The following is a 13,542-nucleotide window of genomic DNA, read 5'->3' as shown; positions in this document are numbered from 1 at the left end:
AGGTAAAAAATACAATAAACTATGGGAAAAAAGAAATGATATTTATTATTTGCTTAGAGGTCAGTGAAACGTTTGAGCCTTTGTTTTTTTCTTTTTCCCTGAACTAGTCACTGCTTTGTGAAACTTATACTTTAAATAAGACTGACACAATAAAATGAGCCTGGAGCCCTCCAGCACATCATTTTGGATCCTCTTAAGTAGCTCCTGCCCATATTCTCTCATGGTAACAATCCTAGCCGGTGGCCCTTCAAGGGATGGTTAAATGTTCTTTCCCAGATGTAAGGCTCCAGAGTCAAGCCCACTGATACATCCATGTGGAGGTTGCGGCCTTTCGACTGAGCGTAGGAGGAGTTACTTGTTCTATGTTCATATGCCCTGCCTGGAGTCTAAAAGGCTATACCGACTCTTCAAGGGGACCTTGTGCAACATGATGATATAGCTATGAATTCATCAGAGGTGAAAAGATAGAAAGGCATATATATATATACTTTTTTTTTTTTTGGAGATGAAGTCTCGCTCTGTCGCCAGGCTGGAGCACAGTGGCACAGGCTCGGCTCACTGCAACCTCTGCCTCCGGGTTCAAGCGATTCTTACACCTCAGCCTCCCGAGTAGCTGGGACTACAGGCGTGTGCCAAACGCCTGGCTAATTTTTGTAATTTTAGTAGAAACGGTGTTTCACCATGTTGGCCAGGATGGTCTCGATCCCTTGACCTCGTGATCCACCTGCCTCAGCCTCCCAAAGTGCTGGGATTACAGGTGTGAGCCACCGCGGCCAGCTGGCATATCTTTTATCTTGGCTGTTGGAGAGGTTGGGGATGATCTGCCCTGTGCACTGCACAGCAGATTGTTGATAGTTTACTCATGAGCTGTCTACAAATGATTCCATATCATGATTTGAGTCCAATATTCAAATACTCCGTTAGCAGAGCTGCTGTTAGCTGCATCTGACTCAAGATGGACTAAATACAAGGGCATACCTCCTGATCAACTGACCTGGGCTGCAAAACTAGCCAGAAAAAACTCAAAGAACTTGGGAGTATTGTCCTGGTAGGGAAGAGGAAAAGCCCTCCAGTAATGCAGGTAGACAACCATGCCCACGGACAAAGTAGTTTTGTTGGCCACTGCTTCATGTTTAGGTGCCCCATGTGAAGTAAACCATACCCACTGATAACAGGGAGCCACCTGTGCCACACCCAACTATTCATCTTTACCCTGCCCTGCCCAACACCTTACCCTCATTTCTCTAGAATAGGGTGACGATGTGAGATGAAGGCTATCTGGTTTCCAGAAACTATGGGAAGACAGAATCTGTTTACATGACAGTGGACTCTACTGTATTAAGGAGCTTTGCAGATTGGGCTCTAGTCCAGCAGATCTGGTTACCAATTTGTCTCAATGCTGGAAACTCACAACCCTGCCACGGCACAGAATCCCTAACCCTTTAATGCAACTGTTTCTTCCACATGCCCTTTACAAAGGGCATGGAAACAAAGGTTACAACTGCCTGCAACCACTTTGTTTTGGCATTCAGAAAGAATCACCGTCTTATCTAGCATTGAACCCAGTATATCTGGCTCTCATCTGTTTCCCAGGCTCTATACTTCGGCTTTTCATTCTGCTTCTATTCTTCCTTATATTGGGACCCATTCAAATTTTTCTTCTCTGTTGTATAGGCCCAGGACTCTTATCGCTAAATTCTGACTCTCAGATCTTCTTCCTTTGTTGATTGTGGTGTTACTCCTGCCCTGGGTAAAAGACTCCTGCTAACTTCTGCCCCCATAAAACTCTTACAGGCTAGGCTAGTTTACCCGCCTTTCCAATGAAAAGCTCAGATGATGAAGCTTTATTTTAGCAAACTGCTGACTGATGGATCTTCAGCCATTCCTACCTTCTCTCCGGTATCTGGAGTACTGCCTAAGTACACAGCCAAATTTTGAGCAAGAGATCCAGGAACACTCTCTCTCTCTCTCTCTTTCCAGACAATTTTCTTTTATGCTCAGGCTGGAGTGAAGTGGCATGATCTCAGCTCACTGTAACCTTCGCCTCCTGGGTTTAAGCTATTCTCCTGCCTCAGCCTCTGGAGTAGGTGGGATTACAGACACCCACCACTGTGCCTGGCTGAAATACCTCCCTCTCTAAAGAACTGATTGCGGCCGGCCCGGTGGCTCACGCCTCTAATCCCAGCACTTTGGGAAGCTGAGGCCGGTGGATCACGAGTTCAAGAGATCAAGACCATCCTGGTCAACATGGTGAAACCCCGTCTCTACTAAAAATACAAAAATTAGCTGGGTATGGTGGTGTGCACCTGTAATCCCAGCTACTCAGGAGGCTGAGGCAGGAGAATTGCCTGAACCCAGGAGGCGGATGTTACAGTGAGCCGAGATCGCACCATTGCACTCCAGCTTGGGTAACAAGAGCGAAACTCTGTCTCAAAAAAAAAAAAAGAAAGAAAGACAGTAACTCTGTAGACATATTTGGGCAAATTGAATAGTTAATGATTTCCTTCAGTCTGTGTAATACTGTGACATGGTAAAAGCCCCATAAAACTGCATACCTCAACCAAACCTCGGCTTTCTGTTGAAACTGCTCTCTGTAACCCTAATGTGACAGGCAAGCAGTCCCAACCCACACCATCTTGGCCCCTGGGACTCGCTTTTTTTTTTTTTTTTGAGACGGAGTTTCACTCTTGTTACCCAGACTGGAGTGCAATGGCACGATCTTGGCCCACCGCAACCTCCACCTCCTTGGTTCAAGCAATTCTTCTGCCTCAGCCTCCCTAGTAGCTGGGACTACAGGCACACACCACCATGCCCAGCTAATTTTTGCATTTTTAGTAGAGACGGGGTTTCCTATGTTGACCAGGATCGTCTTGATCTCTTGACCTCATGATCCACCCACCTTGGCCTCCCAAAGTGCTGGGATTATGGGCGTGAGCCACCGAGCCCAACCATGCGACTTGTAATAAGTAACTAAGGTCTGTAATTTCCACCCCACCCAGGCAATGTGTAAACTAACACTTATCTTGACTTCTGTGAACCACTTAAGTAACAACTGGAATGTCCGAAGCCCCTCACCCTCATCTCCACCGAGGAGGTGATTTATGAAATGTCCAAAGTCCAGTGGTCCTTGGAATGTCTGAAGACCCTCACCCCCACCACTCCTCACCCTCACCCCTGAGGTGGTTTACGGGCATAAAAGGACTTGACACCAGGCCGGGCACGGTGGCTCACGCCTGTAATCCCAGCACTTTGGGAGGCAGAGGCCGGTGGATCACAAGGTCAAGAGATTAAGACCATCCTGGTCAACATGGTGAAACACCGTCTCTACTAAAAATACAAAAAATTAGCTGGGCACAGTGGCGCGTGCCTGTAATCCCAGCTACTCAGGAGGCTGAGGCAGGAGAATTGCCTGAACCCAGGAGGCAGAGGTTGCAGTGAGCCGAGATCGCACCATTGCACTCCAACCTGGGTAACAAGAGCGAAACTCCATCTTAAAAAAAAAAAAAAAAGAGGTCTTGACACCCTCCTTTCAGGGCCACGGGTTGGAGAGACGTTGAGTCCTCCATGGCCGCCGGCAATAAAGACCCTGCAATTTGGCATACTTTTGTCTTGGTGTTGACTTCCTATGCTCCTATGCTTCCAGTACAACAATACTCCAAGAGTATCCCAAAGACACAGATAATGGAATTCTCTACAACTTCCTAGAAGACCAATTATGTATCTCAATGGCAGCTTATTTTACTTTTACTTGATACAAGTATCTATTTATAATCTACTTTCTCCATTGCATCTGTAAATCAGTACTCAGAATAACGTATTTTAAATCCTAGGGCAGATTATTGAGACTTATTGATTTACTCTAAATATAGAGTATTCCTAGTAAGTTTTCTTCCATCTTTGAATAGTAGTTTCCCTAGAATACCAAACAGATTCAGAAGCGGTTCATAGTCCACTCTTCCAACTTCACTGTCTGACTGATATACCACTTAAAGAAAAAAAAAAAATGTTATTTAAGATCTTATTTTCCCATCTGCTGCCAGAAAAAGGGTGAAAGACAAGGTATTGTTTCCTTTTGTGTAAGATGACAGCTTCCTAACAGTTCAAGAACCTGATCACGAACTTTATATAAGTCACTCCTACATCTATGTAATATATGCCCCCAACAGTGTGATAGGGAACCACCCTCTAGACAGGAATCTCCCTAAAAAAGTCCCCCTTCATTTTGCCACCAAGCTTTCAATTCAAAATTTCTTATATACCTAACCTTTAAGGTTCCTGGGATTCCTTTGTAAAATTGCATTGTACCAAGACAGTGAAGAGGCCACTTCATAGACCAAAGGGAGGCACATCTGGAGGAGGGATGCTGGTGAGGAATAGATGAAAGAAGGTAAGTAGAACATAACTGACCATGTGTACCTCTGAAGATTAAATGGATGGACTGTTTAGTGAAATGATTGTTATGTTAAAAAATGAATGGATTGGATAGCAAAGGTTTTGTCAAATAATCTGAGAATTTTCTAAGGAAATGCAAATATTTCTGTGTCTAGTAATTTCTAAACTACTTTTTAGCACGTGCTTATATAGACACACACACACACACACACACACACACACACCACCCCTTGATTTAGGATTTTAGGATGTAAATATCTATAAGCCATTGGGTAACAGTTTTTCATTCCAAGTACTTTTAGTGGTTTGTAATATTTTCCACTTTGTCATGAGTTTCACTAAGAGCTAAAATGCGTGTAGGAGCAAGTTACGAAAATGGGCCACACCTGCTTAGAAAAGAAGCAAGTTCTCCTTCCAGCAACAAAGCAAGCTTATCATAAAACACAACACCTGAAAAGCTAGTTGGGCTAATTGTGATGCATACTTCAGACACCTACTAGCTCTGCTCCTTGTTATCTATATAAAAGTCACTTTTAGAGTGACTTTTTAAAAAAAACATGCTCTAACACTTCTGAGTCACCAGAGAAGACAGGATATCACAGCTAACCTGAAAGAGGAAGATCCTGGCAAGGTAAAGGATAGAAAGGAAATATTCTTATCCTTATGCTTCTCCGCGAGAACTTAAAACTCTCTCCTCAACAATTCTTAAGGGCTGTTGGCTCTCAGGAGGTGGAGAGTGACCTAGTTTTGAGGATGACATATACAGTATGACATGTTGCTCTTCTGGAAGGAGAAAATATAATTTTAAAAGTCAACCATTCAAAACAATTACAAATTTCCACTTCAGTGATTTGAGACATAAGCAGGAGGCTTCACTTAGCCTAAATCCATTCACTCATTCAAAAAACATGTGTTGAGCACTTACCATGTACTAGGCACTGGAGATACAATAGTGAACTCTGTTCCCATGCAGTTCACATTCCACGGGGGAGAGACAGGCAGTAAAGAAAGAAAGGAAGATGTGTCTGAGGAAAAATGAAACGGGATTAAGAGGATGGGGAATGATAGATGCTATTTTATGGAGAATTGTCATAATGAGGATAGTGAATTTAGGTGCTATTTGAGCAGAGACCTGAATGGAGGGAGTCAGTCACATAACAACATGAAGGAAGACTAGATCCTAGACAGATGGAAAAGCAAGTGTAAAATTCCTGAAGTAGAAACATGCTTGGCTTCTTTGAAGACCATCAGAAAGGCCAGTGCGACAGAGTGAGGGGGGAAGGGTGGTAGTTAATGAGATACTTGGCAGAAGTTGCCAGATATCTAGAGCCTTATAGGCCAGGGAAAGGACTTTGAAGTACGATGGGAAGTCAGTTACTTCTGAGGATTCTGAGCAGGAGAATAACATGATGTGACTTACACAAAGGATCATCTGGTTGCCGTGCAGACAAGAGACTGTAAGCAGCAAAGTGGAATAACTCATTAAAAGAGTACCACTGTAAACAAACAAAAAACAAAAAAGAGTACCACTGTAATCTAGACAAGAGAAGATGGCAACTTGAATTAGAGCAGCGGATGGTGCTGGGAAGTAATCAGACATATTTTGAATGTAGAGCCAGCATGACCTGCTTAAAGATTGGATCTTCTGGGTGAAAGAAAGCGAGGAGTAGGGATTATCCTAAGGTTTTTGGTTTGAGTATCTAGAAGAAAAGAGCTGTCATTTATTGGAACGGTGATGACTATAAGACAAGCAGATTTAAGGGTGTGTACATATTGTGCAGTGTGTACGTGTATGTATGAACTGAAAGTTGTCTTATACTCAAGAGGCCTATTAAACATCCAAATACCTAGATTGATTCTGCCACATAGTCGATACTCAATATCTATTGAATGAAAAAGGGAAGACATTGAGTAAGGCAATAGAATTTAAAAATCCAAGTATATCTATCTACTATGAACTTCTCTACATATCTAAATATATTTACTCTTATGTTTTGCAACCATGAGGACGCAACAGAATCCTTTACTTTTTGGTCCTGGAAGAGATAATTGGAGATCTACAACTTACAAATCCCAAAGTAAATTAAGGACCAGAGATTAAGAGACCAGTGATGAAGGTCAAGTGCATTTATGCTAGAGCTAGCACCTCACATCAGGCTTTCTGATTCTTAATTCATTGTTTCACACTACAACAAGCTTTTCTTTCCCCACAAACGTTAGTGCTCACTTCATAATGTCCGGTGAACTATTCTTTTCAAGGAGTATATTTAAAGCGTTCCCATTAGAGAAACTGACTAGTTGGAATCTATTTTACAAAGCATTGAATGCAAGTGAAAACTGCTATACATGAAGTAGTCATGATTTTTAATCCTCCGGCAGAAAAGGTCATAGACTGGTCAGAAACAGCAATGATATTTAGATGTTCACTACATAGATAATAAATATTACTTGACAATTATGCTAGCAAACAATCACATTCTTTGACTAGGCCTGTATAGCTAGAAAAATACTCGACTTATAGTTAGCCAGCAAACTTTTAACACGGTAAGTTTTTTGCTATGAATAAATAGCTACTTGGTTTTAGTAGAACTTTCAGTCTACTTAACTTTCAACAAACCAAGTATTGAGTGTCCACTGTATCAGTGTACTAGGCATGGTAAGAAAAAATGAACAGTCTCCTCAAATCAAGTAAACTGACAAAAACAAACAAAAAGTAATTCGTAGAAAAAATGCAATTTAAAAAAAGTGCAAACACCTGTTGAGAACTATTGATCAGGTAGTGCTAGAATACGCTAGAATAATTAGATTTTTGTGGAATTGTAGGGAATAGCTTTCCCGAATGAGTGAGTATGGGTTTTAAGATAAGGAATCAGCTATGGCAGGCAGGATATTCCTCGCTAGGAAAATATGACACTAGAAGAACTAAAGGGTAGAGGCAGGTCAGTCATGGCTTGCGTCCACACCCAGGTGTAATAGGACTGGATCATTGTTATTAAGCTAAGGATGGAGATGGCAACTGAAGAAAAGCTGCAAACACAAGCCAAAGCAGTTCACAACCGAAATCTGAAGACCAACGAATGTGATCAAAACAAAGCATTTAAGTTTTATTTGGGTTTGCTGCCACATTATAAAGGCAGACTTCACATTCATACTATTTTCTGTATTCTTCAGTATCTGTCACCGTGCTTAAGTGCTTTTCATACACAACTTTTGTTTGTTTGTTTGGAGACGGAGTTTCGCTGTTGTTACCCAGGCTGGAGTGCAATGCACGATCTCAGCTCACTGCAACCTCCGCCTCCTGGGTTCAAGCAATTCTGCCTCAGCCTCCCGAGTAGCTGGGACTACAGGCGCGCGCAACCATGCTCAGCTAATTTTTGTATTTTTAGTAGAGACGGTGTTTCACCTTGTTGACCAGGATGGTCTTGATCCGTTGACCTCGTGATCCACCCGCCTCAGCCTCCCAAAGTGCTGGGATTATAACAACTTTTTAAAAAGTCAAGACACACTTGATCCAAAGAGCAGCCTGTGAGTCAATAAACGGAGAAAGGCAGTAAATAAGTGGTTTCTATCGCCCAATTCTGCGCCAGTATGCTGTAAACTTCAAGTCGGGAAAACTGTGTTTAAACGGATGAGATAATGCCTTTAAAAGTGCTTAGCACGGTGTCTGGCCAGTAGGAAGCACTCAAGAAATTATGATTATTTGACCTTGGACCTCTCTTAACTGTCTGAAACTGGGGTTTCTTATTTTCAGGAAAAGAAACAGGACACAGGCAGTCTCTCAGGCTCCCGTCAGCCGAGACAATTTCCAATTAAAAACAGGCATCGATTAGATAGTTGCTGAACAAAGTAAATCGTCTCTCTACGGCTGGGCTGAGCGCCCACTGATATCCCGCCCGGAACGGTCCGAAACGCCGAGACCAATAGGCGGGGCTGATCGAGGACCGTGTGCGCCACCTCAGCCCCGCCCGCGCCGAGCCTTCGGTTCGCCTACAGGCCTGCAGAGACCCTCCCTAGCCAGCCCGGCCGCGTCCCACATCCGCCGGCACGCCCCTTCCGGCCTAAACCCCGCCCCGTCACGGGCCCGCCCCGCCCCATAGGCCCCGTCCGTGGCCCCGCCCCGCCGCGAGCCGGCGCCGGGTCCTCTCAGCGATCGCGGGCGGTCGCGTCCACCCCCGACGCTCTGAGGTCACTGACTGGGCCGGACTGCGGGGGGGCGGAGGGACGGAGGGAAGATGGCGGCAGAGGCCGGATATTGGCGCCGCCTCCCCCAATCCCGGAGCCGGCGCAGATGAGGCAGCTTGGCTGGGGCCAGCGGCGCTTTGGAACCCGAGCTGGGGGTACCCTGGCGGTGGGGCCTGGTCCTGCTATATGCCGGCGCCTCGGCTAGAGTGAGCGGCGGCGACGCCTCTTTCCTCCGGCTCTTTCCCTGTCTCTGCGAGAGCGAGCGGGCGGCTGAGGCGGCGGGGCCGGGATGGAGGACGTTAACTCCAACGTGAACGCGGACCAGGAGGTGCGGAAGCTGCAGGAGCTGGTGAAGAAGCTGGAGAAACAGAACGAACAGCTGAGAAGCCGCTCGGGGGCCGTGCAGGGTGCCGGCTCTATCGGGCCTGGCAGCCCGGTTCGAGCCGGCGCCTCCACTCCCTCCTCTGGAGCGGCGTCTCCTCGGGGCTTTCCCTTGGGCCTCAGCGCCAAGTCGGGCGGCGGGGCCGGGTCGGGCCCGAGGCGGACGAGTAACGAAGAGCTGCGGGACGCCACCTCCTTGTTCGCGGCGGGCGAGGGCAGCTTGCTGGACGAGGTGGAGCCGCTGCGGCCCGACGAGCTGGAGCGTTTGTCAGGCTGGGAGGAGGAGGAGGAGAGCTGGTGAGCGCGGGGCGCGGGGCGCGGGGCCGGAGCTGGGCGGAGACGGGCCCGGGGGCGGAGAGCGTCCTCTGAGGGTCCCTCTGGTCCTGCGCCTCGCTTTGTGTAACCAGGTTCGCTCTGTGGTGGGGGACTCACGGTTTTTTTGCTTTGGCAGAGGGAAGGTCAGCTGGAGTTGGGGGTTCGAGGCGTGCGCAAGTAACAGGGTTTTAGCTCGTTCTTTGGCTTGTGGACTCTCTGGGTGCTGGATCCTATTGGGGTCTGTCGGTTGGCGCAGGTTGAGAAGGGCTGTTCGCCTGGGGAGGAGTCGGAATTGGGAAACTGCTTTGTAGGCAGGGATCCTGCTTTGTGTAAGATACTGGCTTTCGGATGGTGGCCCTGGACATTTTGGATGTAGGGGAGGGGTCTGCTTGATGAGGTATCACCAGGTGCTGGGGGTCGGGGGCAGTACGAAGTCGTCTACGTCTATGCAGTGGTTAGTGTGTGGGACCCATTTCTGTCGGGTATGGGGAGACCGTGTGGATCAGCACCCCCGCTTTGGGTAGTGGGGTAAAGCTTGCTTTGTGTGAAGAGGGCAGAGGATGGTGCTGCTTTGTGTGAAAAGTCAAGGGTGGAACAAGAGCCCTGGCTCTTATTTTCTAAAACAAGAATTGAGTCTGGCGTTTTGCATAGGTCTGTATTGAGTTATCACATCCATCTTTCATTTCCACGTCCTCCTAGGGGCAGAGAAAAAGAGTCCTATTTTAAACTCTAAACCAAAGCTGTATTGTCATAAGCTACTTCTTTATGAAATTGTGATCCACACCTTAATAATCACTTTCGTAAATAGAAAGGACATGGGAGGCTTTCCCCCTCATTTTATTATAAAGATGTCTGTGGGAAATTCCTTCTCTTAAGTTTTAACTTTTAGTTAAAATGTCTCTGCTCTGTTAAAATTAAAACTTCTGATTTAGTGAAATACTCTGGTATTTCAGGGTTGGAACTTTGCAGTCTTCTGAGGTTATTTAAGAGCTTTCCTGGATTCAGGCCCTGGTTTTGCCACTTACTAACTTTATGACCTTGAGCACTCTGAGCCTCACTTTGTTCTTCTATTTGATGGAGAAAATAATAGCACTTACCTCTATAGAGTTAATGAAAATTTAGTAAGATAATCCATGTAGGCATTTAGCACTGGATCTGGCACATAGTAAACTCTAAAACTAGTATTTGTTTTCAAGCCTAGTTATTTAAATCAAGAAATATTTTGTGAGCTTTTACATGATGATGTAGGAGATGCTGAAGATTGTGTTGATACGTGTTCATAAGGCAATTATAGTTTATTGAGAACTAAGTTTTGTGCAGTTAAGTAAACTGGAAAGTGTACAGTGAATTACCACCTAAGAAAGACTTGCTTTCTTTACCTTAACAAAGCTCATGTTTGACTCCTGCTTACTGTTTTGATCCTAGCTTCATATCTTGATATTATAGATGTCATATATTCTTCCTGAGATTTGTGTGAACTGAAAGTTGGATAAATCATTTAAAATGCACTGGGGTATGTGTTTAGGGTAAAAGTTGTAGGGGGAGGTTGTAATTTTGTGCAGTTAATAAACTGGAAAGAGTGATAAAACAAAAAGTACTGACGGTGCTCTGTAACTGGGAAGAAAATAGTAGTCCAAAGTAGTTGGACCAGACTTAAGGAGGTGACTTTGGAGTCTGTAAGTGACGAAAGAGCGGGAAGGGCATTTTATGCTCTGACAGCTACAAGGGCACAGTCGGAGGTATTTGTAACTCCCAGTTAGAAGATTTGAGTAACAGAGGTATTCTTAAGTATATAATGACAAGCCTTTATTTTATTACCACGTGATATCAAATGTTATTAGAGCTGACTATGGTAGTGACAGTTTTTGATATAAATGTGAAATTGCATTCTCCCAGAGGAATCCTGGGTATGTATGCACTTGAAAAGAACCCAGAATTATGTAAATATTGTCACATGGCTCTTGCAAGTGATGATAATAATGATGCTCATAATAATGAGGATTAGCTGCACTCATCAGCCCATTTTAGATTATGTATTATTAGAACACATGGAGTCTACTTGGAGAAGCCGATTAAATCTTTGGCTGCTTTGGTTCCTGAACATGAGCTTTGTTAAGGTAAAGAAAGTCTTTCTTAAATACTATACCTGGAGTTTCTTTTGACTAGATGATTCCTGCTTACTGTTTTGATCCTAGTTTCATATCTTGATATTATAGATGTCATATATTTTTCCTGAGATTTATGTGAACTGAAAGTTGGATAAATCATTTAAAATGCACTGGGGTATGTGTTTAGGGTAAAAGTTGTAGGGGGAGGTTGTCAGTGGCAGGAAGATTCAAAGTAGATTTTTTTCTTAGCAAGCTAAAAATCTACCTTCTGTAACTTCTAGTTGTTGCACTTTCTTTTTGATCTAGAGGAATGAAATTCCTTGGATGTAGAATTCCTCCCAAGTGTGTGTGCCACAAAGTGCTAGTTCTGAAGATGTCCATAAGTGCCATGTAGAAAAAAAGTGGATGGGTTCCGGGGGTTGAATAAATGCAAGAAAAACTGGGTTCAACAAAAATAAACAGTTTTCTTTAATGCTAGGCTCTTGGAGATGTTAGTGTGTTTTGAACATAGTAAATCTCTAGAGAGTATGGTTTGGTCGTAAACTTAATGAGCTCCCAAGGAGCTAGTATCTTACAGAACACACATAGAAAACAGTGCTCTACAGCAGTCACTTTCACACTTTTGTTTTTTTGGACTCAGCTTCATGATAAGAAATAAAATTTAACTCATCATCTGGAATTTACATGTATATGAATAACTGAAGCAAAAGTTTCACAAAAGTATGATTACTCTTACAAGTGATATGCTTTGATATTTTCCATTCTGTTCTGTTTCATTAGAAAAAAATCCTGGTTATTACCCAGCTAAGCTGATTTTGTAACCCATTAACAAGTTGCAATTCTCACTTTGAAAAACACTGTTCTAGAATAACTCAGCAAAGTCTAGGGACGAGAACTAACATCATTCTGTATCACAGTGTGTCAGTCTGTGCCACGCAGCTTGTAAGTATTTTTTGCCTCTAATTTTATACATTTATGAGATGGGTATTATTTTCTAGGTAAGAACACTAATCTCTCTCCGAGCATCAAATAACACACAGTAAATGATAGCATCAGGATTTGAATCCAGGTCTTTATATATCATAGCCTGTGCTGTTCCCACTGTATTTTGCTTTTTCCAAGTATAATCTTTTCACATGAATGGCCTCTTCACATATTTGAAGACTACTGTAGTGTCACTGCTGATCCTTTCTCCCTGCCATATACTGTGAGCATTCCCTTCTCTTCTTCAGAGTAAATAATCCCAGTTTGTTTTATCATTCCTTAGATAATGTAATTCTCTGATCAATCATGGTTATTTTTTAAATTAACTCTAAAGTGCTCATTGTCATTATACATGGTTCCCAGAGTTGTACCCAGCATTTTAGATGATATTTGACCAGATGGAGAGTGTGGTGGGTATGAGCCAAATGCTGGTTTTTTTAAACCAAATACTTCATTGACAGTCTTAACCTCTGTTACTTATGCTTAATATATGAGCCCGAAGTATCAACTTCTCTCCTGTATATTTTATACATAGGATGTTATACTGAGTCTTCCTAACCTTGTTTTTGTGTGGTGGATATTTTTAAGCTTAAATATAAGGCTTTTATTTTATTTATTTTTATTTTTTTAGATGTGCTTAGATTAAATATGGGCTTTTAAATTTCCTTTTTTGTTTTTGAGACAGAGTCTTGCTGTGTCGCCAGGCTGGAGTGCAGTGGTGCAATCTCGGCTCACTGCAACCTCCACCACCTCCTGGGTTCAAGCAGTTCTTCCCCCTCAGCCTTCCAAGTAGCTGGGACCACAGGCATGTGCCACCATGCCCGGCTAATTTTTGTGTTTTTAGTAGAGACGGGGTTTCACCATGTTGGCCAGGATGGTCTCGATCTCTTGACCTCATGATCCTCCCGCCTTGGCCTCCCAAAGTGCTGGGATTACGGGCGTGAGCCACCACGCCCAGCCCCTTTTGTTTTTGTTTAGACATTTAATATTATCCTTTCTGATTTATTTGATCTTTACATTTGGTAGGCATACCTACTGTCTTCATTCACCTTGTCGATAAAAGTATTAAATTGGCAGTAAATTACCCTGAATTGTGCACGTCAACTAGACTGTATGAACGCCAGTCCATTAATCAGCACACATTATGGTTGTCGAGTAACTACTAATTCTATCATTGTTA

At 43.8% G+C, this 13,542-nt stretch overlaps 1 protein-coding gene across 4 annotated transcripts in view; it reads left to right on the top strand.

The window, feature by feature from the left end:
• Positions 1-8,607: 8,607 nt before the first annotated feature.
• SLAIN2 (SLAIN motif family member 2) overlaps positions 8,608-13,542 on the top strand; it is an 88,827-nt gene continuing 83,892 nt past the window's right edge. For all 4 annotated transcript variants that reach the window (XM_002745864.6, XM_008993377.5, XM_078367255.1 and 1 more), the window contains exon 1: positions 8,608-9,252. In XM_002745864.6, the coding sequence (XP_002745910.2) occupies positions 8,864-9,252 (389 nt within the window). In that variant the 5' untranslated portion in view covers positions 8,608-8,863. The remainder of the gene's footprint in view (positions 9,253-13,542) is intronic.

The sequence above is a fragment of the Callithrix jacchus genome, chromosome 3, assembly GCF_049354715.1.
Source record: "Callithrix jacchus isolate 240 chromosome 3, calJac240_pri, whole genome shotgun sequence".
NCBI lineage: Eukaryota > Metazoa > Chordata > Mammalia > Primates > Cebidae > Callithrix > Callithrix jacchus.
The sequence above is the reverse complement of the archived record's forward strand: the minus strand, read 5'-3'. Positions and strand labels throughout refer to the sequence as shown.